Raw genomic sequence first — 26960 nt, 5'->3', positions numbered from 1 at the left:
TGCATTTATTTGCATCAATTTGTGCTGGAGCGGCGAGACGATACTGTTTCATTGAATCTCGACCTTTGGGTTTCCGCTTGCTGGTTTGCCTGCTGGTTTAGATTCTGTAACGACACCCGTTTTTCTCCAGTATTACTCCTGTCTGATACATAAGAGCTCTTCGCCTCCATAAGCAGCCCGGTGCTACGATTCTGTCGCAAGTTGGCCTCTGAGGCACCGCCTCGTCTGCAACATTGTTCGGTAACCGGGCGTCGCCTGCATTTTGAAACTTCACATTCAGAGCTGCGATTTAAGTCTGCTGCATTTTTGACGCTGCTTTCGGATGATGCAGAACTTGGGGGGTTAACCGCCCCGCCACTCCCGCGCGATTTGTAGATATCGATTAGCTCGCTCGTATCGTATCGCGCTATCAAACCTTCGTTCTTTTCGATACCAAGAAAAGCCAAGGTTCTGCGCCTTTCGCGGAGCTGTTTCAGCACCTTTTTGGTAAGGAGTGATGGATCAGGTGTTTGCAAGTCTGTCAAAATTGACAGTTAGTTTAAACTGTTCGATTTATGTCAATGCGTATTTAACATGAATAATTTAGCCGCTACGAAGCCACACACAAACATCATCGTCGCAAACTCGAATTTGAAACACAAACCCTGCCTTTGGCGTTTGCTATGTCCTATCACTTGTGTAACATTCAAACCAACATTTTTCTGAGGTCATTAATGTCTAAAGTCGGCTACATAAATTACAGCAAGGCAATGTGATATTGACCTGGTGTTACGGAGTATCGCCTCATTGCCTGCTGAAGGTTTTTGCGCGCCTTGCTTAGATCCTGTCTAATGTCCATCTCTAATGTCCGGGGTATTCCACAGATGACGTTGTCGTTCATCAGTCTAGATATTCGTCTTCTGGACTGCGAGGTTGGTATGCGCTGGGGCGGAGGTTGTGGCAAAGAAGAACGTCTGTTGTTGATGGTAAACAAGTGTTTTGTCAAAATCTCACAAAATTTTATAATATTTATTTAAATTTTTTCTTCATTCAACTGAAAAACTAATTTTCCTGATCTTTAAACATGCTTTTGATTGGTATAAGGTTAACTGTGTGGATGCAGTCAAGCTTGAGACGGGGCGTACACATTCCCTGAGGTAATTTGAATCACAAATACGCACCTGACCCACTGGTTGAAGTTGATTTTCTTCGGCGCCGCCGTGTCACACGGCTTCTGCTTCTGATGACTGCAGCAAGTTGTGGAAAGACGCCTGGTGAAGAACTTCCGGTTAAATTTACAATCATCTTCAACTTTATGGTGATCCTCGACGAAAGGCGGAATTTCTTTTGCCTCCGCTTGTCCAGCTTCTGTTGTCATCTCTTGCTGGTAAGATTCTTTATCTTGACTCTGACCACTTTCGGCGCTAGCGAGTCTACTCGGCATTTCAGCTGTTTGAGGTCCTGAGCCATCGTTTGTTGTAGTGGTAGAGTGTTCTGTGAACAATTGCATACTCGTAAAAGGTTCATAGCAGTTTAAGGGAAGGGAATTTATGTTCAAATCGGCCAGTGCTTCCCAACCAAAGGTTCACGCGCCCACAAGGGCGGCTGGTTCCTGCATGTCCGTGAATAAGCAAGAACAGCAACCTGTTTTGAAATAAACATATGTAGGCTATGCTTATATTTTGTTGATTTGGTTCCTACAAATTTTGGTTTCTAATCTTTCCTGCTTGTTGCGTCCTATTTTGTTGAAAAGAAATACAACCTTGTTCGTTAAAGGATCAAGTTAAATTTTACTGAGCATTCCGCGAGTTTGAGGATTTTATGAAAGCGGACGTTACAACAAAATCGTTGGAAAACCATGGGTTTGGCGTAAAACTTTATATCACCTGTTGAGATGGTAGGACGAATAATCGACTGCTTCGTGTTAATCGGGGAATTCCCATCTGTAAAAGAAATGAGATTAATGTGTGGGAAAGAAATGGGAAAATAACCTTCAAATGTATTTAAGTAATCACCTAACTACACCCAGGAGTTAAATCCACATAACATTACAATAACAAACAGCAACAAATTGTTGTGAATTGTCTGTTTGAACCACACGTGGCCTTAAATTGAAAAGTGTCGTATTCGTTTGTTTTCTGCAACTATACCTGGATTTTTTCCAACATGCATTTACTCACTGTTGGCGACATTTTCTTTGCTTTCCTGCAGTTGACCATCGACAGCAACGGACTCTGCACTTTTATTTTCCTCACCAGTTAAAGCCTCACCAGATATAGTTGAAATAGAAGAGGCTGTAGAAAGTGCGCTGTTGCTAGGTGGAACAGGATGATCGTCGTCCTGTGTGTCTTCGGTTGGTTTGGTTTTCGCCGACAGCATACCTGAGCATAATCCATAAGAGGAACACATTGTCAACAAACTGAGAATACATGGAAAAACTAGGACCTCATGTTCCCGAGACTATACTTATAGCAGGGATAAGCTGTAACCAAGTGCTGGCTATTCCTTCGGGCCCATAATTAAATAAACGGTAACATTAACACGTGTTAAATCTATACACAAAAAGGTTGCATTCCCATAGGTTGCATTTTTGGATGACTAACCAGTTTTCTTGAGTGCAATAACTGCGAACCCCACTTGACGGAATACGACTACCACTTGGTGGCGGCATTGCAGTACAAGAGATTCAACTTCATTGCCGAAATGCTTGTTTTCCACAACTAGACGTTTCTTGCGCACGATGTGCCAAAAGCAAGCTTGTAGGTCACCTATGACGAAAAAATCCTAGGCATGGTACATATTTATTTGGGCAAATTTTCAAAGAGGAATTGTTTGCACACAAAATTATTGGAAACATGCAGCTCTACGGTTTGTACAACTGTGAAGTTGTGATGCCTGTTTGTAGTCAAATGTATTAATCTCATAAATTAATGCAATGCTAAATTCAGCATCTGGACCCATTTCCGTGGAAATTATTTCGTGTAAATGTATTATGATCTACTGTAGAATATGTATGGATGCAATAGCATGGACTAAAGTCTAATATATACGTACCGGCCTGACTTTGAGTTCCACAGTTGATCACATCCTTGGTCATCTCTTCTAACACAACCTTGTAACTAATAAAACAAATCACGAACCACTCAGCAACATTTCAAACCCCATAATACCTCACTTGCAAATCACCTGACAAACTTGACGTATCGCTTTATGATGTAAATCCAACGAAGCGTGACGCACGCGTTCCAACGCTGTGTAACCTGCTTTACTCTACCGAGAAGTCGTTTGTCAATAAGCTTCTTCTTGGAGGTCGAGGTGGCTTCCTCGATTTGTCTGAGGGTTTTCACATACCTCTCCGTAACAGAAGTGCCTACTGAAAGCTGCACAAACAAAAATGCAAAAAATGGTGATTCTTCAAAGAGAAACGCCAGAGCAAATATGCTATTCATGCTAGAGCAAACGTTTCGAACACTACTGTGTTCATTATCAGTGCTGATGTTGTAGCAACGCGCGCACAGAAGCAGGCAGGCAACTACAGAGAAAAAAAAGACTGAGGCACATCACGTGACAACAACTATACTCGAAGGTTCACCGCAGTGACGTCATCATTTAAGATATGTCAGGCTGCAGTGAAGACCTAGCTGTTGAATATGCAGAGTGGTTTGGGGTTTTTACGGTGATACTTTATACGAACTTTGCTGACTTAAGTGGACGCTTGGTGGGGGAAACGTTTTATTATTGAGTTTAAATTTCATATTCGGTGCCAATTGTGCTTACATTGTCAGACGGTTCAACAGATTGTTTTGGATCCGCCCTTCGTGGATGAGTGACAGCAAGGTGACCGTCCTCGCGATGACTTTGTGTGGCTCTACTGCGAGAAACAAGAGCATTTTCCAAGCGGGCTCGATTTGCTCTTTCCTTTTCTAATAATTCCTCCGTTTCGACCAGCCGACGCTGCCAAAAATAATAAAATGGCTTCACTGTTACAACATTACAAAAAAACAAGGCTTCGGAAAAAAAAACACCCAAAATACTACAAATACAGAAATTTTGAATTCACTATCCAGTGTCCACACCTTGAGCTTGCCCTGCTGTTCCTTGGCGTAATGCAACAAAGTTTCAAAAGACTCTTTGCCTTGCACTCTGTTGACATCTGGCGAAAGGCGGAATGGTGAACGTGGCAAAGCGTTTCTCACTCTGTCGTTTTCATAATCCTGGAAACATTAGGCGCAATTTACAATTTAAATGTGGTGGAAAATAAAACTTGGTTTTCACCTGCAACTTTAACGCAACCTCTGTCTTCATTTTCTCCACCTCGGCGACTTCGTACATTAGTTGGATATTTTCTTTTGCCGTGAATTGTTGCCTCATTTTTTGCTTGAAGAAAGGTTTTCATTAGAAAACTGTTTTTTCGATATCGACAATTCAGATTTTTTTTTCTTGCTTTTTCAAAAGCCCACGTACTTTAAAAACGCACCAAATGTAAGTGTAAACAACGCATTTATAAAACAGTTTGGAAAAAAGCATGTGTGACACGGTTGATTCCACTTTGCTAGAAATATGCACCGCTGTTTCCTTATGATTTTACATTATACCATGGGCCTAATTGTGTGAATGGTAGAGCTACGGCGAAACTGAGTGCTCAGTTTACAAAAGTCAAAATAATTCCCCGCGATTTCCAAACAAATATCAATGTTAAAAACTCCCTGTCTCAAAACGCAACCTCACCTCTTCCATTTCTCTTCTATAATAATCCGCTTTCCTCTGAAGATCTTCGATCCTCCTCGACTTATCTGCGAGGACTTGTAGGTGATGTACGGTCATCTGACCCAGTTCCGCTTCCATCATACGTCGCATCTTCCTCTGGGAGAGTTGCATCGTCGCCACTGAGGTGTTAACCGCGTCCATCATAATTTCGAATGCTCCTTCGAATCTGCAGGACAAATTACAAAACAATTTTTTTTATTGTATATGACAGTTGAGGGTGTACAAAAAAAGGAACGTATTGATATTTTGTTTAAAAAGATAATTGAAAGTTTTTATTGTTGTTGTTCGTATACTTTATCCTTTATTATATGTTTTGTTACGCAATATTTGCGAAAGTATGTTTATCTATACCAGTGTTTTCCAACCTGCATTGGACAATGGGTCAACAAGGAAAGCTCAGTCAGGTTAAACGAGAGAGTGGGACAGGCCATTTTTACCACAATGCATCTGGGCTGTAAGGAAAATGCTGAGAAACACTACTTTTTTGTCTGCTTTTTGTTTATTACGAGACAATGGAGAACGTCATTACATAATGTACATGCCTAAAAAATGTATTGAACTTACTTCTCGTTGGTTTTCTGTGCGCTTTCAACGAAGTTAGCAGGGCTGACAGGAGCATGATGCTTGTATGAATCCTTCGCCTGTTTGGCAGCCGCACACATCAGCGCCTTTTCAAGAGTCCCCGATAAATCGAATTTAAATCTGTATCACGCAACATAAAACACACAGTTTGCCGAATACCGATTTTAAAACTCCTTAAATTTAAACGAATATGTTAGGCACCATGGGTAAATTCGACTACATGCAGTCACATATTCTACCAGAATATGACGTCACCAACCTACGTAACATGTTCTCCACCTTCAGGTATTCGGAATAAAGTTTACCCGTCCCTGATTTTAACTTGTCTTCCTCGAGAAGCATTTTAATGCGATGCTGCTTTTCGACGTTCAGATGCATTTGCTCGAACCTAAAATAATACAGATACCTACATATTTTGTTCAGTTAACATGTACAGTTTATGTCGTAACAGTTGCTACTCGACTGCTTTTTGATGAAAGTTGATGGGTCGTAAGTTATAAATATTTAGTATTTCCATACCTGTCTTCCTGTTCTTCAAACTCCTTGTTAAGTTCTTCAATTTCCTTTTGCAATTCGTTTTTGTCTTTCTGTGCCTCTCGCAGTTCTGTCACCACTCGCTTGTACTATAGTATTTTAGTATTCAGGTTAGGATAAATATTGGCCCAAGGTTTTAAGCACGAGGCTCGGGATCTGTTTCTGTTTCTGTTATGCTGATCACCACAGAACAGAATAACCATGAAATTGATACTGTTCACTTATACATTTTTTAACGGAAAATACCGAACTGAGCGTTAGTGCTTTTTTGCAGTTTATACACACGTGAAGGTGATACGATAAGCTTACAGTATCATTGCAGTCAAACATGACTAAAAATATCTGCGATGTAATTAAATCTTTCAATACACAGCACCTCCTTTGTAGACACAACGTTAGCAGATCGTCGGTCCACCAGGGCAGCAGATATCGTAAATCGCCTTTGCCGTAGGCGAGACGACTTCTCGGGCTCGGGCGATACTTGGGGTGAGCTGTCGCAGGACGGTAAGATTTCTATGGTCGGTATCTCCGCAGTGAGGGACGCTTGGGGCGAGGGCGCAGGAGGTGCGATGGTTTCTTCGCGATCGTAAACGTCAGGAAGGATCGGAATTGCCAGACGCGATCTAAAGCGTGAGGTTAAGGTTATGTTGTGCCGGTTATGGGACTTTCCCATGTGCGGGTTATGGGACTTCCCCATGTGCGGGTTATGGGACTTTCCCATGTATGCTTGTATTTCAAGCGCATACATAAAATATAGGAAATTTCAGTTCAACTATATATATATATATGTATAAATACGTATACCATTACTGTTTTAGCAGAGCATCACTGCATCGGGCACACCAAACGCTTAAAGGCATTTGCTGGTGGCGTATTAACACAGAAATCTCGAACCTCTCGATAGTCTTTCTCGTTTACAAAATTCTGTAAACTGTTAGAAGGGGAAAATTGTGCGATTTGCCAAATCATGTCGTCTTTTTGAAAACACGCCGAAAAACACGCAGAAAAAATTCAAAGCCTACTTTGATCGTTTGATTTGTAGACGGGATGAGGAAATCTGTAGGCCTGTAGAGTCCTCCCTGCTTGGCTTAGCCAAAAGTTGGACATCTTTAAAAAATTAAATATTTAAAACCTATTATGCAAAAAACATTCGCAAATCGTCGAAAGCAAAAATGGACAAACACCATTGATTATTAAATATTTACAATCATCAAGGCATTTTTTTCCAATATCACCGAATTCAATATATTGCCTACGAAAACGACATTGTAAATATGTTCAAAAACACTTATCTGAGCCTTTGTCGTACATATAAATTAATTAAGTGCTGAGACAATATCTGGCGTATTTATATTTGTAACCCCGTGGTAAACAAGAAGACCAAGCAAAATTCCACCTACTTTCATTTTCCGATTCTTTACGCATTTCACCGGAGCTCTCATTGTCTTTTAAAGTCGAAGACGAGCGTTTAGCAGCAACTGCTCTGCTCCCTCTGCGGACCGAGTTACGTCGCCTGATGGATCCCCTTCTCTTGAGAAACGCGCTTGGGTCATCTTCCTCGTCCACGTCCACTTTCGTAAGTTTAGATACGAGAACTTCTTTGGCTTGCAGGTCAGTCCGCATGACTTCAATCTCGCCTTGTAGAAATTCGATTTTCTCCGATTTCTCGTTGATTAGTTCTTCGATGCCCTGCGCCCTCATCTCTGCCACCTAGCGGATAAAGACACTTTACTGGACATTAGGTAGGATGTAGAAAGGTACTCGACTCTAGGTAGCAGGTAGAAAGGTACTCGACTCTAGGTAGCAGGTAGAAAGATACTCGACTCTAGGTAGCAGGTAGAAAGGTACTGGATTCGGTTAAGGAGCTCGAATCTCACACCCAATCACAAAAGAAAGGGGTAAAAATATTGGATAAAAAAATGTCATCTTACTTTTAAGAATAAAGCTTACAGCTCACTGTCCTATCTACTATCATAATTGCAGATTACATTTTCGGCAATTTTTTCATTTATAACGGTGCCACAAGTTAAACTGTGTTATTTTAACTGAAGCATGCGTTGTAGTTAACGTACATCAGTCCTTGATTTTAGCAAAATATATATTTGTTTGTGAAAGATATCCGGATGATACAGGTCGTGAAACACGGCGTTACCCTAAATGTTGCCCGTTTAACAACATAAAAAATATTAAAAATTTCAAGTAGGTTTACTTGCAACATCGTCTTCGTCTCTTTAAGTTCTTCTTCCAGGGCAACGCTTTTTTCACGTTCCTGGACTTTTTCCTTTTTCTCTTGCTCCAAGTTAGTCGCGATTTCTCCTAAAACCTCCTCCATCTCCACAATTCTCTGCTCCTGCATCTGGCCGCGAGTCTTCATCTCCGTGATCTTCCTCCTTGCTCCTTCGCTTAGGGAGTCAAACTCGTCAACTGGACTCGTTGTAGTTTTCTTTTGCGTGGCAGCGGCTTCGATTTGTTCAGAAAGGTCAATAATCTGACAAAAAAAATCACCTAAACTTGTGGTAGTTTCGAAAAATTGCTTATAGAGGTCTTGAGCATGTGGAATTTGGCAGGGTACAAAATTTATCAGTGACATGTAAAATATTTACTGTCAATCTGCATTGTAGTATATGAATAAGATGCGTGTATATACCGGCAGAGTTCCACATGTATGTACCGTAGATATATTGATTCGTGAGAAAATGTTTTCATTGTTACATCTACCGGTTTACAACTTGTTTCTTAAGATAACAAAAAGCTCCAAGTAGTTCTAGATAATAAGGTGGCTATAATCTTATTCAGGGCAAAAACACTGATTGGCGCTACGTGCTGATACGCTCAAACACCACAAGCGACGCGATTCCAAGACGCAAAAAACACCCTTGTCGAAACACAACAATTATTTCTGATAAAACAAATTCAAAAGAGCTGACCGATTGGCATCGTTGCTGATAGTTGTATCAGTTATAACTGAGGCATAACCATGTTTTTTAAGAGACTATTTTTGAAATATCATATTGAACAAAATGTTTCGCAAAAATGCAGACTTTATAACAGCAAAAAGCGCGGCCAGCACTAGTAGAAAAAACAACACAAGTCTTTTGCAACCAACTTTAGCACCCCACTCACAATTCCTTCCTTTTCGGCAAGGGTGCTGTTCAGCGCGTTTACTTCGTTGTCCAACGCAGCCCTCTCCTGAAAGAGCGTGTCGTTATTTGCCTGAACAACTGCGAGCTTCTCTCTCCATGTCTTCGCCTCTCTATGCAAATGATCCAATTTGCTTTTGTACGCGCTTGTCTCCGCCTTCATTTTTATCACAGCTGACTCCTTGGCTTTCACCTAAAAGTTTCAACGTTTTGATACAGGCTGTATAGTTGCCTTTGTATTTTTCGTGCAGAGTAATTTTTTCCTCCCTATGCAGTACTACATTAAGTAGCAAAGGAAATAGTTGATGTTTTGATATATTAACATATTGACCAATAAATACTTTCCATTTCCCTATTTTATAAAAAATCTTTTTTTTTAGATTGTCTTTACAAATCGTCATGTCGCAATAAAAACAACCACAAAACTGTTAAATTAAGTACCACAGGCAAAAAGTAAAAAACGTAAATAAAATTTAAGTCGAAACAGTGGCCATCTGTCTGCAGCTTACACACAAGTAAATAAAATTGTTTACTGCGGCGTTAGTTCCAACCATACCTCGTCTGTCCTTCGACCCAACAAGGCTGCCACCAATTTAAATAGGTACAGAACCCTTCTAACGGCAAGCTTCGTCGAACGCTTTATGATTTTCAATTCGTGAACGCCGATGATCGTATCACGAACTTCTTCACAAACGTCCTATAGTGAGTTTTTTACAAAACAAGGTGACATAAACATCAACTTTCATGGTCTTGAAAGACAGACTGTTAGAACTTAAAAATATTTTTCCTGTATTGCAAGTATTTTGCACTTAAAAACACTATCAGCACGAAAAATTGTTAACGTATAGTTTCAAATTATCAAATACAACTGAAGCAATCGATAATATGTACGTCCACCACTACGGTATTGTGCAAAAAAAATTTAACCGACCTTCCAGTTGTGGGAAAGATCGTCCAACAATTTTTGCTCTTCGTCGTCTTCTTCGTCAATGTTGGCTTGAAGAGACTGCAGGTCTGCACACACACATATCACAGACATAAGGCAACTCGATACAAATGCCAATGTATTGCATATTCTAAATACCAACCGTCAGGCAGGTTGTGTGGAATAAAAATTGACTTCATGGCGCTTGCCCTACCACTGTTCGGAATCGTGTCCAGTTTCATGCTCGTCCTTCTTACTTTGGCGTTCAGTCTTGCAGCCATTGAGTCGCTCATACCCCTACAAAACAAATAAGCACCGCGTGATATTCTAAGTTTATCGTCAGATCTAGCAATTGCCATGACCACAAATCAATCTGCTGTTTGGTTACCACGTATAGCGCAAACCTTGGCGAAACTTGATCGTGCTTAAATTTTGTTTTGATCACAACAAAGCATTATTTGCCACTAAATGAACCAAATTTCACGTATTTAGGTCCCAAACCATTTTTAGTTGAAAAAGCAGTTTGAACGTGCGATACTGGCAGCTGTGTTGGCGATATAGTTTTTTTAATGACAAACGACTTACAGCATTTGAATTATAGCATTTTAAATCTTTGTCGGCTATGAACCTGAAGGAAGTTTCAACTATAGCTCAAACTAATAACGGAAAACGTTTCACCAACAAAAATATCCCTTTTCTCAATTTTCATCAAATGTTTACCCAAAAATACGGTGTAAGAAATGTGGCTGTTCAGCAAAAAAATAGTATAAGTCTAACACATTCCTTCTGCTGGGTCTCAAAACAGAACAAACAACAAACCTGGCCCCATGCTCCTGCGTAGCGTCCTTGTCGTCGAACATCGCGACGCCAATGTTTTTCAGCCTAGAGAGCGCCCCATTAGCGTTTTCCAATGCTTCCATGATCATTTCCATAGAGCCAGATTCCTGCTTACTGCGCTTGGCAAACTGGGATTCGAGCAAATTCTGAGCTTGATCTCCAACACTCGTTTCATTATTTGCGAACCATTCGAGAATCTCCATCAAAAGTTGATCTCTGGAACGGGCGTATTCAGTTAGATGAATATCCGAATATTCCGGTTGGGTCGAGTAGCACAGTTTTTTATCACCAATATGAAAATGTATGACGTCATAAAATATGGTCCGGATTTGGTCAAACAATGACTGAAGTTATCGGTTTCGGGTTATATTTTCTGGTTTATGGACACATCTCTACAAGTATTTGAAAGGTCGAAGTATATAGCCTAAAACCTGAATTCGGCAGTCGAGGCAAACGCTTCAAACAGGCCTTTCGCTATTGCCTTGGCTTCAGCGTTGGGTCCGTCTTCTTCGTCTTCACCTTCCAAGTAATGGGACGGGGGTCTAAAGGCAAAAGCTACATTGCCCCACTTTCCTTCATGCTCGAAATTCGGCTGGGGCATTTCAGGGGAAATTCCCACGTCGGTAAGAAGTCGCCCCACACGACCAAGTACGTTATCAAGGTGGTTGTTGATTACCTGTAAAATTAAGTGGATGTTTAAATATACGGAGTAGGTACTAAACAATTATACAAATGTTGCCAGACGTCTGAATTTTCCCGGACATGTTCGGGATTTTGGTGTTAAAGTGTGCGTTCGGGCGAAATTGCAAAAGTGCCTTAATGTCCGGCATTTTAAACATGCACCTTCAATAAGGTATGAAATAACGTAACGTTCCATAGTTGCGACAGTTGGTAATCTAGAATGGGTCATTAACAAAACCAAAAAGTGAAATAAAGTCATCACCTCAAGCCCCTTGTCCTTCTTCGCTTTATCTTGCTTTTCTTTGAACTCCAAAATAGCATCTTCAGTGTCAAAATCCGGCAGATCGCCAAGGATTTTTCCCGCTTCCTTTCTGGCCAAACCAAGGTTGTACATTTCAGCCATTAGAACACTCATTTTTGCTTTTTATTCGATTTCCAACTAAATACCACAGAAGCTGCATAAACCTGTTTTCACAGCAGTCCAAACACGTATTTTTTTGCTGTTTTGCAACTTAGCAACACGTTTATTGCGTTTGATACGTTTGTTTATGAGCAAACAAACCACTATGTTTCCTCGATCGTTGTGTGAAAAAGAAACGCGCTAAAACTCAATGATGCGTGACACTAGAAGTCGAAGGTGGTGTTGAAGAAAATGGTTTCGCGATTTCCTTTCCGTTTACCTGAATGGCAATGTATTGTTTTCTGACTGAAAGTGTAAGGTTTTGATACGTTTTGTTGAACTTTGAAAATAAAAGAAACTTAATTTTCAAACGACATGACGTATTGTCAATAACTTATTTTATCAAGGTTCCTAACAAAAATTTCAAAATAAACTTGCGTAACTAACATGTAACCCTTCGTTTAATACCATTAAATTTAATGACATTTATATTACATATAAAATGCTGTTGATATTTTGCGTAGCTCATACTGTTTCTGTTATGGCCCGTTGCCATTAATGCCATTTAGGTTCATCATGTAATTAGATCAGATTCAATACTATGACTTTTGCAAAAAAACTTATTCCAATTTATATTTTTGCTAGTTATTTGTTGTTGCTGTTTCGACGGTGATTCACTAATTTGTTCATTTCATTCAACAGATACTTGTTGTTTATACACATTTTACTCTTTGCTGCATATATAATGGAAATTCCTGAGTAACTGGACCTTATCTGGAGTTTTGTGAATCTGTGATATATTTATTTTCAATTTTAACCAAAATGTTTAACCAGCAAAACACAAGCTTTGGTGGTTCCTCGTTTGGTAAGTTTTAAGGGATTACTGTGAAGTTGTATATATATACATTTTGTGTTTATTTTTTAAAAGGAAACACAAGTGGGGGATTGTTTGGCAACAAAACCACTCAGAGTGGAGGTTTATTTGGAAGCTCAACAACCAACACATTTGGCGCCAAACCTGCATCCAGTATGTTCACAATAATCTGTTGCATGTTTAACAATTTCCTTGCTAAAGATTTAAGGTTATTTTTAACATCAGCTACAAGCAAATGCCTTTGTCCAGTATATTGCAAAAGTGTTCTGATACAGATTTTGGAAATGTGGGATGAAATGAAACTGTTAACAGCAACAAAATGCATTTTAGGTGGTTTCAGTTTTGGTGGTGCTAACACAAGTACTGGAAGTATATTTGGGACTCCCGCAGCCAAACCAGGCACAAGTCTTTTTGGGACCCCCACCACCCAACAGCAGGGATTTGGTTCCTCAGGGACAAGTGGTGGGTTTGGTTCATTTGGACAACAACAAAAGCCTGGTGGTCTGTTTGGGAATACTGCTACGTCTTCCACTTCAGCATTTGGTGGTGGAAATTTGTTTGGTGGTGGATCCAGTATGTTAATTTTTTTTTGAATTTGTGTCTGCAATAAAAAATATTTTACAAACCTTTTCTTTGGCACAAATATAAAACTTGTCTTACAGTGTTCACTGTAACTAAGTATAGTATAACGATGTGGTTATTCAAAAGACATTGGATAGTGTCACAATTGCACTGCTTGACCAAAATAATTTTTGCATGTTTGTCAAAGAAACTTTATTTTTTCTAGATTTTCGTTAAAATATGTATCTGTATGAAATATAAAGGTTATGAACAACTATAACCTTTATTCAGCAGGAGGTTTTGGCCAGCAACAAACTGGAACAGGAGGCACAAAGTTTTCTCCAACATCTGGCAGTGACACCATGATGAGAAGTGGAGTCTCAACCAGTATCAGCACTCGTCACCACTGTATTACGGCCATGAAAGAGTATGAAGCAAAGAGCTTTGAGGAGTTAAGAGCTGAGGATTACGTAGCAGGAAGGAAAGGGCCAGGTAATCCTGCACATTAATTTTTTTAAGTTTTGAGCAGTTTTCTGGATTAAATTTATTTTGTGTAAATATGCAGAATGGCCCACAGTGGTTATAACGAATTACCTATTATCAGAAGTAATATAGAGCACTTTAGAGAAGCCATGAAAAGGACAACTGTTTTGGTTCTTCAAAACACTAACAAAATCATTGTATACGTATGTGTTTATCATGAGTGTTACTTAGAGTGTTTGTTTAGGCACAGGTGCAGCAGCCTCATCATTTGGTGGCACTACATCCACCGGTGGATTCAACTTTGGACAAGCATCAACAGCAGCAGCAGCAGCTGGTGGTGGTGGAGGGTTATTTGGTTCAAGCACTGCCAAAGTAATCCATTGTCTTATTAGCTTAGGACAACTATCAGCAGAAAAATATGTCACAATTATCACTTTTTAGCCTGCATTTGGAGGCACAAGCGCTGCTGGTGGTTTGTTTGGGTCCAGTAGCACTTCAACTTCTGGTGGTTTGTTCGGCAGCTCCAATGTAGGAGGGTTTGGAGCATCAAAGCCATCGACTGGTTTTGGGGGATTTGGTAACACCGCATCTACTGGAACATCTCTGTTTGGAAATACTGCAAGCAAACCAGTACGACAACACCAGTTTTTTTTTTACAACAACTTTGGCCTTAATTTTTTAATTGCACTTCACAGATTTCTGTGTATATTTAATAATAATGAACTGATTTAACCAAAATTATCAATATCCCTGCCGGTATTGCCATGTTCTGACTTTATATTGTTCTCAATCATAAATACTGTGTGTTATTCTGTTCTCAACTCTTAACATTTATTTGTATAGGCTGGAGGTATGTTTGGAAGCACATCTACTGCTGGTGGAGGATTATTTGGTTCAAGTGGAACTACGGGAACAGCAGGTTTCGGGAACACAGGCACGACTGGATTTGGAAACACTGGCAGTGTATGTATCAATTTCTTACTAATCATTTTTTTTCAAACTATACTTGTCTGATGTTTACAACAAGTTATTACTGTTTTTTATTTTTCATTGATACTTTTTTAGAATCTTTTCGGTAGCAAACCTACTGGCTTCGGAACTACAACCTCCAGCTCTGGATTTGGTGCAGGATCGAACTTGTTTGGTTCCAGTAACACTTCCAAACCTGCTACTGGTATTTTCGGATCAGGTTCAACTGGATTTGGACAAACCAACACAGGTGGCATAATTTGTGCTTTTGTATGAGGTTTTTTCTTAACAAGTGGATCTTAACCTGTGGAAAATTGTAGGGGTGGGGTTGTGTCGTACACTTATCACCAATGCTGTGCGGTCAAAAAAGTTCATTGGCAAACCCAGATTGTAATTTTGTACTATTGTTATTTAATAATTACGTTGAAAAGTTAGTGAAATAGTTAAAAAATACTGCTCCAGACTGTTCTTAAAATTAGTTGTTTTGTATTTGATAACGATGTTACAACTTCAAGGCACCAGTTTGGCTGTCTGAAATAAAATAGAGAGTTATTGTAAAAAGCCAGATATTTTTATAAACAGGTTCTTCATTATTTGGAAACAAAACAGGATTTGGAACAACGACGACACAAAGCGGGGGATTGTTTGGCAGCGGCGGGTTTAACACTGGAACCCAGAACAAAGGCTTGTTTGGCAACACCGCATCAGGTGAAAATATAATTCAAATCATGTCTGAGTTGTTGTACAGCTATTAGCGCATAACATAATTACGTTGGTTTTTCCACCCACCTACATTGTCATGTTGGTCTGTGTGTGTAATACACAGCATTATAATCTGTTTACCTGCTGAAATGCAACTATTTCTGCTTTATTTCTAAATCGACAAACTATGTGCGGTTTGGTAAGTATCAATTAGAAGAAAGAGTTTCCTTGTTTTCTTTAAGTTTGTATTTGACTATAAAACTCCAACTTACAGGAACCACTTCAGCATTCAACTTTTCTGGTGGAACATTGGGAGGAACAGGGACCAGTGGTTTTGGGACTTCCGGTTTTGGGCAACAAAGCACAGCGGCAGGTGCTCAGGCACCAGCAATGCTATCCACTGGATCCAATGAACAATCTGTGCAAATGCTGCAGGTGGATTGCATGGCTTTTAACTTTTTTGTGTTGTGTAAGCAGGTATTAGTCTGTAGTTACCGCTAAAATATTGTTGTTAGTATTTTATTTGAAAAACAACTTTCATTCCTTTATTAAACAAGCTATTTTGCTAATTTATATTTGTGGCAACCACTATAGCTGCATATTGTATTATAACAGTATATTATCCCATTTTCTTTCAAACAGTTTTATTATTTTGTACAGGCTTTGCTCTCTGCACCATTCGGAGACTCACCTTTATTTAAAAACTCCTTAAGTGATCCGGTGAAGCGACAGGAGGCATTAAAACCAACCAACCCTGCTGCTCAAAAAGCTGTAATCCAGTCTCCGTTATATAAAGTATCTCCTGGTCTGTCATCAAGAATTCGCCCCAAAGTGAAACACCACCATTCCTTGAGTGCATCTGGTACACCGAATAAACCTCATCAGCTCTTTGCTGGCCTTGAGCAAGAAGAAGAATCTGTTGTCAGTAACAGAAGCTTTGTTGCCAGGTAAATTTGATTGTTGCACAGACATTTGCATGAAATGAACAATTTTCATTTTTAGGGGGCTTTTAAATTTTGTTTGTTACTGTATATACAAAATAGTAGAACCCCTTTTAGAAATTGCATTGCACAGTCAACAAAATTTTCCTTTTTAGGTCAAGTGTCAAGAGATTGACAATTAAAGTAACTCCAAACCAACGTGGATCATTGCCTGGAACACCCCATGGGTCCACGTCTTCATCTTCCTCTGCTCCTGGGTCGATTGCGTCCGCTGACAAGGAGCAGATTCGAAGCAACTTCCAGCCAAAAGTTTTTAGGTTGATCAGTTTGTTGATGATTTTTTTGTGTTTCTGATTGTAAATGAAGTTGGCTGTTATGTCAATTGTTTTATACCAGTGTTTCCCAACTGTTAGTACGAAGGCATTACAGGGAGCACGTTTCAGTAATTTGCGGATACAGGTCGAATAAAAAAAAATTTAGGTGATCTTGAAATGTTTGTTACCACATCCCCTAGGTTACGACCAGGTGGTACATGTCGAGATTGTTTTACCTCCAAGTGGTACGCAACCACAAAAAGGTTGGGAATCACTGTTTTATACTGTATAGGATTAATTGTGTGCGTGCAGTAACCATTTGATTTTATATTCTGTTCATTTGTAACATTTTTTTTCCCTGTAGTGAATCCGAGGGAATTCCATACACACAAACATCAGTTCCTACAAAGTCAGGTACTGATGCTATAACTGACACCCCCGTATCACGAGGACCAACAACAATGTTGCAGGTACTGTAACCCAATTTTTAATCTATGCAAGCAGGTTAAGGCGTAAGGGAATGAGATTAATTCTCAAATTGTTTGAAGCATTGGAAAGTTAATCCCTTATATTTGCTAATCCTCCTTCTTGCTCGGGTTTAAGTGTTAGAACTGCAGGGACGTTTAATTAAACGTGAGCAAAAAGTAACGCTGCCCTGTGTAGGGCAATACTGTTCTGCATGTAGCCAAGCAATTCAGTCCAGTTTGCCATCGAGTAATCATAGTAATTCATACAGGTTGAGCATTTGCGTATGTTACGACTTGCAGTACAAATTATGGCATATGGAAAGTACCTTACCTTAATACAACATTATCCCAAACCTAAAATGCTCCTTTTTGCAGAGTGATTTGACCATGCCAACTGCAAGGCTCAATGGACAACAAGACGGCCACCTTGACGATACGTTGGTGGCTTTAAACGTTAGGAAATCCAAAAGCCTTCCTGCGCAATCTCTTACATCACCTGCAAGTTCAATTAAGGATCGTTTAACTGCCCTAGAAGAAGCAAGCAACGACGAAGTGGATATGAATGGCGTAGAAGACAATGTAAGTAATTTCGGTGTATAAGGTGTTTATTATTGTGTCACCGTCTGAATGATTTCAGTTAAATGCTACGCCCGGATATTAAAGTGCAGTTAGTAAAAATTATGAGGCTGATTAAAGGTCAGCCTGCCGAGTACACTTCCAATTTTGTCTCTCATGAAAGCGCACAATTTTTTTGTAGTGGGATGTTCAAAAAAATATGTTTTATAGCGCTTTAGTTCAATTGCCTTTTGCGTAATTGTTCCAACGCATCTCGTTTATTTTGCCCACATGGCGATTTAAAGTAAAAACCGCGTGACACTATTGTAACCACAAAATGTACACCTTTAAATCCCATGGCGTGCACTTGAACACGTCAAATCTGTGACCAATCCCGTTGTTTTTATACCGGGTTACTCAGTGATGTTTTGCTGCATAACAGACCGAGAAACCTCCGCATCCAGCAGGAATCATTCTTACAAAACCGGATTATTATACAATACCGGGAATGAAAGATCTTGCCAAAAACTTGGACCAAAACGGAAGATGTATAGTTCACAATTTCACCATCGGTCGCGCAGGTAGGGTTTGGAGTTTTTCATTATCTTTTCTATATCTTTAATATATAGGGGTCGTTACCAAATGGCCTATGATTGTAATATACCATAGTCCTTAAAAAACCTAATCGGTGTCAGGCAAAGCTAAAGCCTGTAACGTCACTGTTTGGCCCAAAATGCATGTATTTATCCTACATTTGCTTTTGTCATATTTTGTTTGTATCTGCAGTGATTTAAAACATGTAAGCGCTATCCGCTATTTACATTGAGATCTTGTATTTTTGTATGTAAGCATGGAGCCACGATATGAATTCTTCAAAGTCGAAGCAGTGTTCGTCTGTCTGCGGCTCACAGAATTGTATTTTTATTCTTTGTCCCTATTCAAGGTTACGGGTCGGTCTTCTTCGAGGGCGAGCTGGATATTACTGATATGGACTTGGACAGTATTGTACACATTCGCAGAAAGGAGGTTACCGTTTATCCAGACGACAACAATAAACCCCCTCTAGGCAGTGGCCTCAACAGGTAAATAAACCCTTACAATTTTGGTTTTCTTTTATAATCCTTCCTTCGCGACGTATTGTCATCGGTTGGTGTTTTTTGAGGGCTTATGGTACGAGAAAGCTCTGGCGTTTGTCCAGAAAACCACACTTGTAAGCCACAAGTGCCTTTAATAGGCATTTACACAACTACTTAAACCAATCATTACTTTTTAAAACCTAAAAATCAGGGCCTCCGGATTTCGAAATTTATCTGGAAATGTGTTTCCTCATATCTTGCGTGCCTTCAGATAGGCGTAAATCCACAAACGCCCACGAAACACGCTTTACGTTCACAGAAAAGCCGAAATCACGTTGGACTGCGTTTGGCCCAACGACAAAGCGACGAGGGAACCGGTTACCAGCCCCGAGCGTCTCTCGCGAATGGGGTGGGAACAGAAGTTGGAACATACAACCAACAAGATGGGAGCGAGGTTCAAGGAGTACAGACATGACACTGGATCCTGGGTGTTTCAGGTGAGAACACATTCGCAGTGTCGAAAGTTGCCAAACTTCCATCCGGTTCTTGACGTAATGTTATTTTAGTAAAACGCACGATGGTAAGGTATCTTTTAGTTTAGTTTCTTCAAATAATTGTTCTATGTAACTGGCGTAACTACTGTAACATGATGTATTTTTTATAACAAAGATTGCCTGTCCCAGCAAGATCTTAATCAGAGGCCGGCTTGCAAACACCTGATGTCAATACTATTAATTGCTATATAGATATTATAATCCTGGTCACCAACTGGCACAGGCTGATTCCTGTATCCCTTTTAAAAATTTTCTCTACTCTGATTTATAGTAACTAATTTAATATAAAATATACATTTACCTTTTATCTCTAAAACGCAGTCGTAAGGTACAATGGCGTAACGGGTGACTTGTTTGTGCCGTTAGGTATCGCATTTTTCCAAATACGGTCTACCGGAAAGTGACGATGAGGCGGACGCGGAAGCTGTTCAAAAACCACCACTGGAGGGAGCCAAGGATGGCAAAGCGCCGGCAAAAACCAAAGAAGAAATTGCGAAACAAACAAACCTTTGGTCCAAGAGGATCGAAACGGAAGTCCCGAAGAAGCTTTCCAAGCCCACAGGATTAGGAGGAGATGGACTTGATGAGGAAGATATGGTGAAAGGGGTGCTTGTGACACCTAGTGGTCAGGATAACGAGATGGAAGATGGTGAAGAAAACGATGATGAGGGGGAGTTCATGGATGCGAGTGACAGAGGAGTAAAAGCTCAGGATCAAGATGTTGGAGGAATTTTTCCTGCATCTCACAGAATGGCTTTAGCGATGGGAGTTAATTCAAGTAGAGTGGAAGTACGTTGGTTTTTAATACAACTCTTGTGTTTTGATTTAAAGGTATCAATTTTTTTCATGTGCTTTTCGTGATATTTATCCGTGTTTCCGTTCACACAAAAATCACTTTCATTCAACAGTCGATGAAAGCTTCCTTCTTTGCCGACGACGAACTGGAGAGCGAACCACGTGATCAGAAGTCGCGTCACGCACTGCTGAGCAAAATGTCGTCACTCCAATCTCCAGCTCTCCTCGGGTAAACGAACTTCTCATAGGATTAACTTGTAATGCTTTTTGTTATCGAACCGATCAGTTCTTTGTTATGACATCTGACCTGAACTTTTTACGCTGGTTCATAAATTCCCAAAACCCATTTATTCTCTTTTCAACAGGGGTTTAGATCCACAATCTTACCAGTCTCCCTCCCTTGCAAAAGCACCGTCAGCTTTCTCACCCGCTGATATCTTTTCATCCCCTTCCGCGCCTTCACCCAGATCACGGTGAGAAATATGTCCGTTGTTACGTTACTTATGTACGATATTTGTTACGTCATAATGTGAATTGTTTGTCCAGGAAAACGGCGCACGTCGTCGACAACAAACGTCACAAAGGTCTTACGTCAATCGATTTCATTCCCAGTCCCGTTCCAAGTTTTTTAAAGTAGGTCCCGACCGGTGCTTCCCCAACTAAAAATGCTATTAATGAACCCTGTTCTCCCGTCTTTCTTTAGGTCGTCTGGCCCCGAGCTGCCATTGGCTACTGCAGATCAAACCACACCGGTAACGTCTAGAAAGCGACTACCTATGCCAACCATAGCGCCACCCAGAAGAAAACCCTTAAACTTGCATGGTCATTTAACTAAAAGAAAGCAAAGGTAGCGCTTACATTATAATAGGATAGTTTATAACAGTTACAGCTGTTGCCATACAAAAAATAACTATTGTTGCAGATGTCCCTAAAATATAACAGGTTGTAGTTATCTAATAACAAACCTATCCTTACTTAGCATGTTGTCTGATGCTGCCATGCTGATGGGAAAGTCGTTTCGAGTGGGATGGGGTCCCGGTTGGAGTTTTGTTCATAGCGGATGCAAAGCCGAGGTTGTCCAACACCCTGAAGACGAACATGACCTTCGACCTGTCACCACTGGCCATTCAACTAATTTTGGCCTGTTTTCCACCCCTGATAAAACTACAAGGTAGATTAAGTTTTTTTTTTTAATTATTTTTTTTTCAAAAAAAGGGGAGTAGTTTAAACACAGAACTTATTCTTAAAAAACTGTCGTCGCTTGCATTACAAAACTTTATATGTCAAAGAAATTGTTTTGGTGCTGAAAATTTATTTTGGTTTAAGTCTTTGATATTTTTTTAATTTTAGGTCATAAGTTGGTCAAAAACAGACATCTCTTTTCCTTTCTAAAACTTCATTATTATGCAAATCTAATCGTTTCTGTTTCAAATCAACAGAACTAAGCCTCAAAGCTTTGTGATTCACCTGCAACAAGTAAAGGCGGCGCCTCACCTTTCGATTGACCAATCAGATCCCCTCTCGCTTGATCTCGACCAATCACCGTCCGATCTCTGCTACCTAGAGACCGCTTTCAAATACAGTCGCGTCGAATCCGAACAAAACGAAACGATGGACGTAGACGAAAGCTACCGTCGTCATGACGACAGTCGTTTTGACATTTCGCGCTCTCTTGCGCCCTCACGCACCTCCGAACTTCCACGCGTTATACCAAAAGAAGGCGCTGAGATTTTAAACGAATATGCTGATTTAGCGAAACGGGCGTGGGACGATATGAGAAAAGACCACGCAGATTCTGGTGAGTTTTTGGTATTTCTAATTAAGTCAATCTCCTAAACTGACTAAGTCGCATTTCCTTTATCACCTCATATATCCGAATTCTACTTGACATTCTAAATTGGTATCTTTCGTTTGGTGCGTGATTTAAAGTCGTTATGTTTTGCGGCAGGACCTAATTCATTTGGGCTGGTAAACCCGAGGCTACTGTACCACATTCGGTTATGTCAGCATTGCAAAGTCTTAATTTTCCCAAAAAACTGTCCTTACAACTCTGCAATAAACAACTTCGTTCTGCAGGCACTACACATCTTTGTCACGTCGTCTTCAGCCTTTGCCGAGCCCTGTGGGGACACCTTACCCTTCCAGATGGAAGCTGCGCCACGAGGGAAGACCGCGCTTCCTTTTCCCACCAGATGGCGCGCAAAAGGGAGATTATTACCTGGTTACGTGATGCTGTTGGTGCTGATTTAACTGCTGGTTTGCGAGACGAATTACTGGACAATGGACATAACTCGCTGCAGCGAATATTTGAGGCTTTAAGTGAAGGTCAAATTGAAAGGGCGCTCGACATTGCAATGCACACAGGTTAGTGTTCTCTGGTTATTCGTCTATGACCAGTTTTTCAAACAAACGACCTTCTTCTACTGTCAGCATTCCTTATCTCTTTACCTTTAGATTTCCTCATTTGAACCTATCACGTGACGCGGTTTAACCAATCACAAAACGTTTTTATTTTGCAGGCAACAGCCGTCTTGCGCTTGTCATTTCCCAATCGTGTGGAACCGGGGCAACCCGCAACGCCGTTGCTGGGCAACTTGTCGAGTGGGAGGAGGTGGAAGCGGATCGTCACATGATCGACCAGGCGATGAAAGTCTACTGCCTCCTAGCGGGGAAGCCGGTTAGTTTCGTTTGTGTCAAATCAGCCAAAACCACGTGATGAAAGTAAAGTTTGGTTAGCTTGTTGGCAATGTTATAGTTTATTTTATTTTAAATTCAGCGCTAGGATTTACCAACTGTGTGAAAAGAAACAACGTAATTTGTTTCTTAGTGCACAGAAAATGTCGAAAAAATTTTGTGAATTAAAGTTATTTGTGATAAGAAATTGTTGTGATTTATTCATAACTGGAACGTTTCTGTACTAGGTTATTCTGTGATACCAAACATAATGTCAAAAGAATCTTAGTTATTAAGCATTATTATTCAGGTATGGTTGTCGAGCAGAGGTTCCATTAACACTTGTGAGGGTTTGGATTGGAAACGTAGTTTGTATCTTCATCTCGCCTACATATCCGACTCTGTAACGCCCCCAATCGACGGAATCTACGCTTTCCGCGCCGCTTGGAAGGTCTGTGAAACGTGTCTTTTTCTAACACAATATGTTGCAAGTATTTTGCATTCTCGTTACTATAAGCTTCGAGTTTCAAAAGAATGGAAAAGTGTTAAAATTTTGTTCTGATACTTTTGAAGGCTCACTTCCTCCTGTAAAATGTATCAAAGCGTTTGCACAAATAAACTGTATCAGACCTAACCCTGGGCTACCGCCGTTCTGTCGACAGGGTTCCAGTGACTTTGGAGTTTACAGTTCCGCTCCTCTTCCCTCATACCTCGAGCGCCATCGCGTGGCCGCAAACAGTGGTGAAGGCGAGAAATCAACAGAGCGTGACGTTTGTTATCATCTGTTGAAGCTGTATTGCAAGAGGTTGGTATTCGTATTTGCGTTAAGTTTTTTAGTCAATTTGTATCACGATATTTGATCACATGATCCTGTGAGACGTTTGTGAATGTACTGCAATGAAACAATAATTTGTTTAGGTGATTTGCGTCGAATTGGTTTGAATTGTTGTTTAGCCCAATTTGAGTTGCCTAATCTTTGGTTCCAACAAATGGAGGGTTTTGATAAGTTTTATGAAATTTGCATTGTTCCTTCGTTATTTCTACTTTGGCTTTATCCAGTAAATGCGTAATAACGTCTATATTAAACCGCAATTTAGTGCAGAAGATGTTGCAGAGTACCGGTCAAATGTTAACACAATTTTACATCAGATCACACAGCCTTACTGCGACCCTTGACCCTTCGACGTCACTGCCTCACGCTCTTGACCACAGGGTGGCGTGGCACGTGTGGCGAGCGTTGTGTGCGGCGGGCTACCGACACCACATAGATGCACATTCCAGTTCCATTCTGCACAAGTCATACGCAGCTCAGCTCGAGACTCACGGGCTTTGGCACCAAGCTGTGTTCGTGCTCATGCATATTGTTAACGACAGGTACGATTTTATTTTCCTGGGGTTAGCGCTTAAAAATGAACGCTTACAGGCATAGTTGTGTGTTGTTTTTTGTAAACCGTAGATTATTTGGTTGAAATTTTACAGATGATTGTGATTTCACCATATTTATTACAGTTTTTTTTATGTGTAACAAAATTTTTTTTCGTGCATTTGTTTACACCATTCTTTTTGCAATCAAATTCAAATACTAATATGAAACGCATATTCAACAGGGAACGCGAAATGGCAGTACGTAATCTTTTGGGCCGTCACGTGACCACAATGGACCAATCAGAACAAGAGGTATCCTCATTCTAGTATTTTGAAGCACTTTATTTCAGTTTTTGGAACATCCAGATACTCGAATCGCTCAAATAATAAATGTTGTTCTATTACGTTGTATCTTCTGCTTATACGCTGACTATATCATACTTTTTGGTCTCCACAAACCGTTTATAGTTGACCCGATGTTCAAAATTTGCCAAAATGTGAAGTAAAAAAAAATAATTTTTGATGCGCAACATTCCGATGTGACAACAGTTTTAATTACAGGAGAACGAGCGATTTCTGTCTGAAGATTTGGGCGTTCCATCGGCTTGGTTTCACGAATGCAGAGCCCTTAGCGCCAAGTACTCTAACCTTAATCGGCAACACGCCAAACACCTTCTACTGGCTGGCCACTGGAAGTCAGGTCACAATGCACTCATGAAGAACGTGGTTGCAGGTTCGTTTGCATTTAAGCCCCTGATATATAGATGTGTTGTATATGGTTAGGATCGTCTAATGGAAAAAACAAGGGGTTTAATCTTCTAGGTTAAAAATGATAAATTCCGGATGACAAATCCGCATGGCTGGTGCTGGGTTACGTGCTTTGACTTTCTAATTACTCTGGGCATTTAGTTACATTCCACAAACTTATCAGGCATTTTTTTCATTTTACTACAGCGATTACCTCTTTGCTCCGCCCTGCCTCACCCTATGACAGGCGATATGTTTCTTGATAATTTAATGATTTTGTTAACTTGTATTTGTCGGAAATTAGGATTTACATTTTCGTGACATTCAATGTAGTAGACGAACTGCAAACACATGTATAATCACGACTTATCTTCATAAGATTAATGCCAGAAGAACAATCAATTAGTATGCCGGGCAGCAAAAAAAAAAGCAGTATGACTCATCTTGTCATAAATAAAAAAAATATGTGGTTTATTCATCAGACGATATGATTCACGACCGTTTGTCGGACATATGTGGTCTCCTGAGTATGTTGGATGATGCCCAGAGATGTCGTCTCATTCCTAACTGGTCGACCGCAGGAAAAATTTTCCTAGATTATTCGCATCTGAGCAACGAAATTCATAATTTGCGAACGGTGAGTCACTGGACGCCCGAAAAATGCAAGTTTTGTATAAAAGGGGGGAAATTGCATTTACTGTTGTTGTGGTTGTATATGCATTTACTCGTCCATAAAATTTTGTTGTAATAAGTATAATTATAAGAGGACACAAACATTCTGTTCAGGATGAAAGTAGAAGTGAGGCGGAAGTGGAAGCCATGCTTGAGACTTTGGGTCCAGAGGTCACTTCGTTGTGTCAGAGAGTAACCGAATTTCAATGTTGTAACGCCAAAGACCGTCTCGCACGGGCTGGTAAGCTTTAGGCCACTGCGGTTGAGCCAAAAGTTTAAAACTATCAGTTTATCAGCCATGTCCTTGTATGCTTTACCTAAATGCAGAAGAACGGAGTCACACCAAAGCCAACGAATTAAAAGTACTGTTTTCTTGCCCACAGAACTGGCAAAGCAGTCCCTCAACCTGTATAACCGTATGAGCGACGTACAACGCGACCTTGAGATGACGTCAGCAACCCATCAGCGCCACCATGCGTTCTTGAGCGTAGCGCCCCACGTGGTGGCACAACAAGTAACACGACTACACTTACCCGAAGACTACGCCTTTCAAATTCTGCGAAAACTTGCTCTGAACAGTTTTGAGGACCAACTTTCGGCGGGGAAATCCCTCGACTGAGCTCAGGAGGACTTGGACTGTCCGCCGCACGCGGCGCTACGGAGCAAAAGCCTTTCGAACGGGGTTCGCGAGTCAAACGATGCAGTATAAAATAAAAACGACGTTGGAAAGTGCTAGCGTCAACGTACGATGACCAAGCTTGATTTATTCTTATAACTTTCCTCAAAAAACGCCTTTTCGTATGTTATACAACAGACGGTGTTGGTGTCGCATTTGTAAATTGCATCGCTTTGCTTCTCACCTGGGCGGTCAGATCGCGTCTGCCTATATTTTCAGACTCTCGACTATACAGCTCTTCTGGCCACTTATTGACCGCCAACCACTGTCTCTCTTTTCCAAACCGGCTCCCTCCGTTGGCGTTGTACACTTTCGCTTTTGGGAATGCTTTCCCATTGTGGCATCATGTTTTGTGTTCTGTTCTGCTAAAGTTCGACGCGCAATAAATTACTGCCCCTAAAATTCGTTGGTCTTTTAAACAGATGTAATCAGTGATAGACCTTATACACAAGGTTTCCAAATAGTGCGACGTTTCAGTGTTGTCGGGGCGTTGCAAACTTCCTATGGACGAAGTTTATGTTCATAACAAACTGCATGAACTTCCAGTTGTTGGCATGCGAAATCGTCTCTAAAGCAGTCAATACTATACATGACAAAAATAGTTCGGCAAGTCAGGTTGTTGTACCATGATTGTATCGTCAATATAACATTTTCTTTGAGTGTATTTAGAGCAGGGGTTCTTAACCTGGGG

General features: G+C 40.4%; 2 protein-coding genes across 3 annotated transcripts; one reads left to right on the top strand and one right to left on the bottom strand.

Moving 5' to 3' along the window:
• Positions 1-14: 14 nt before the first annotated feature.
• LOC145914576 (uncharacterized) lies at positions 15-11860 on the bottom strand. Its single transcript, XM_083002399.1, has 26 exons — positions 11708-11860; positions 11196-11440; positions 10747-10980; positions 10091-10224; positions 9934-10016; positions 9559-9699; positions 8986-9195; positions 8072-8350; positions 7263-7572; positions 6885-6969; positions 6239-6485; positions 5848-5951; positions 5588-5716; positions 5311-5448; positions 4708-4912; positions 4255-4356; positions 4056-4193; positions 3757-3933; positions 3166-3359; positions 3034-3098; positions 2583-2747; positions 2160-2360; positions 1866-1922; positions 1161-1473; positions 763-953; positions 15-517 (listed from the first exon to the last, which is right to left on the bottom strand). The coding sequence occupies exons 1-26, from the start codon at positions 11858-11860 to the stop codon at positions 15-17; spliced, it is 4803 nt and encodes a 1600-aa protein (XP_082858525.1).
• Positions 11861-12551: 691 nt separating this feature from the next.
• Positions 12552-26660, top strand: LOC145914749 (nuclear pore complex protein Nup98-Nup96-like). 2 transcript variants are annotated; one of them, XM_083002587.1, is made up of 34 exons: positions 12552-12710; positions 12774-12872; positions 13050-13292; positions 13575-13772; positions 14008-14135; positions 14205-14393; positions 14607-14726; positions 14829-14982; positions 15315-15440; positions 15709-15869; positions 16095-16381; positions 16531-16692; positions 17054-17159; positions 17532-17735; positions 18154-18292; positions 18655-18793; positions 19107-19284; positions 19708-20130; positions 20250-20365; positions 20502-20609; positions 20683-20769; positions 20840-20983; positions 21116-21307; positions 21576-21934; positions 22213-22500; positions 22656-22813; positions 23120-23260; positions 23472-23614; positions 23959-24183; positions 24417-24486; positions 24736-24907; positions 25404-25558; positions 25708-25834; positions 25977-26660. In XM_083002587.1, the coding sequence occupies exons 1-34, from the start codon at positions 12668-12670 to the stop codon at positions 26210-26212; spliced, it is 5820 nt and encodes a 1939-aa protein (XP_082858713.1). In that variant the 5' UTR covers positions 12552-12667; the 3' UTR covers positions 26213-26660. The 2 variants fall into 2 exon arrangements, with proteins under 2 accessions (XP_082858713.1, XP_082858711.1); XM_083002585.1 differs by having other exon boundaries at positions 13572-13772.
• Positions 26661-26960: the final 300 nt, after the last annotated feature.

This window comes from Ascidia mentula, chromosome 9 (genome assembly GCF_947561715.1).
Source record: "Ascidia mentula chromosome 9, kaAscMent1.1, whole genome shotgun sequence".
In the NCBI taxonomy this organism is placed as follows: Eukaryota; Metazoa; Chordata; class Ascidiacea; order Phlebobranchia; family Ascidiidae; genus Ascidia; species Ascidia mentula.
Note: the sequence above shows the minus strand (reverse complement) of the source record. Positions and strands in the feature narration are given on the sequence as shown.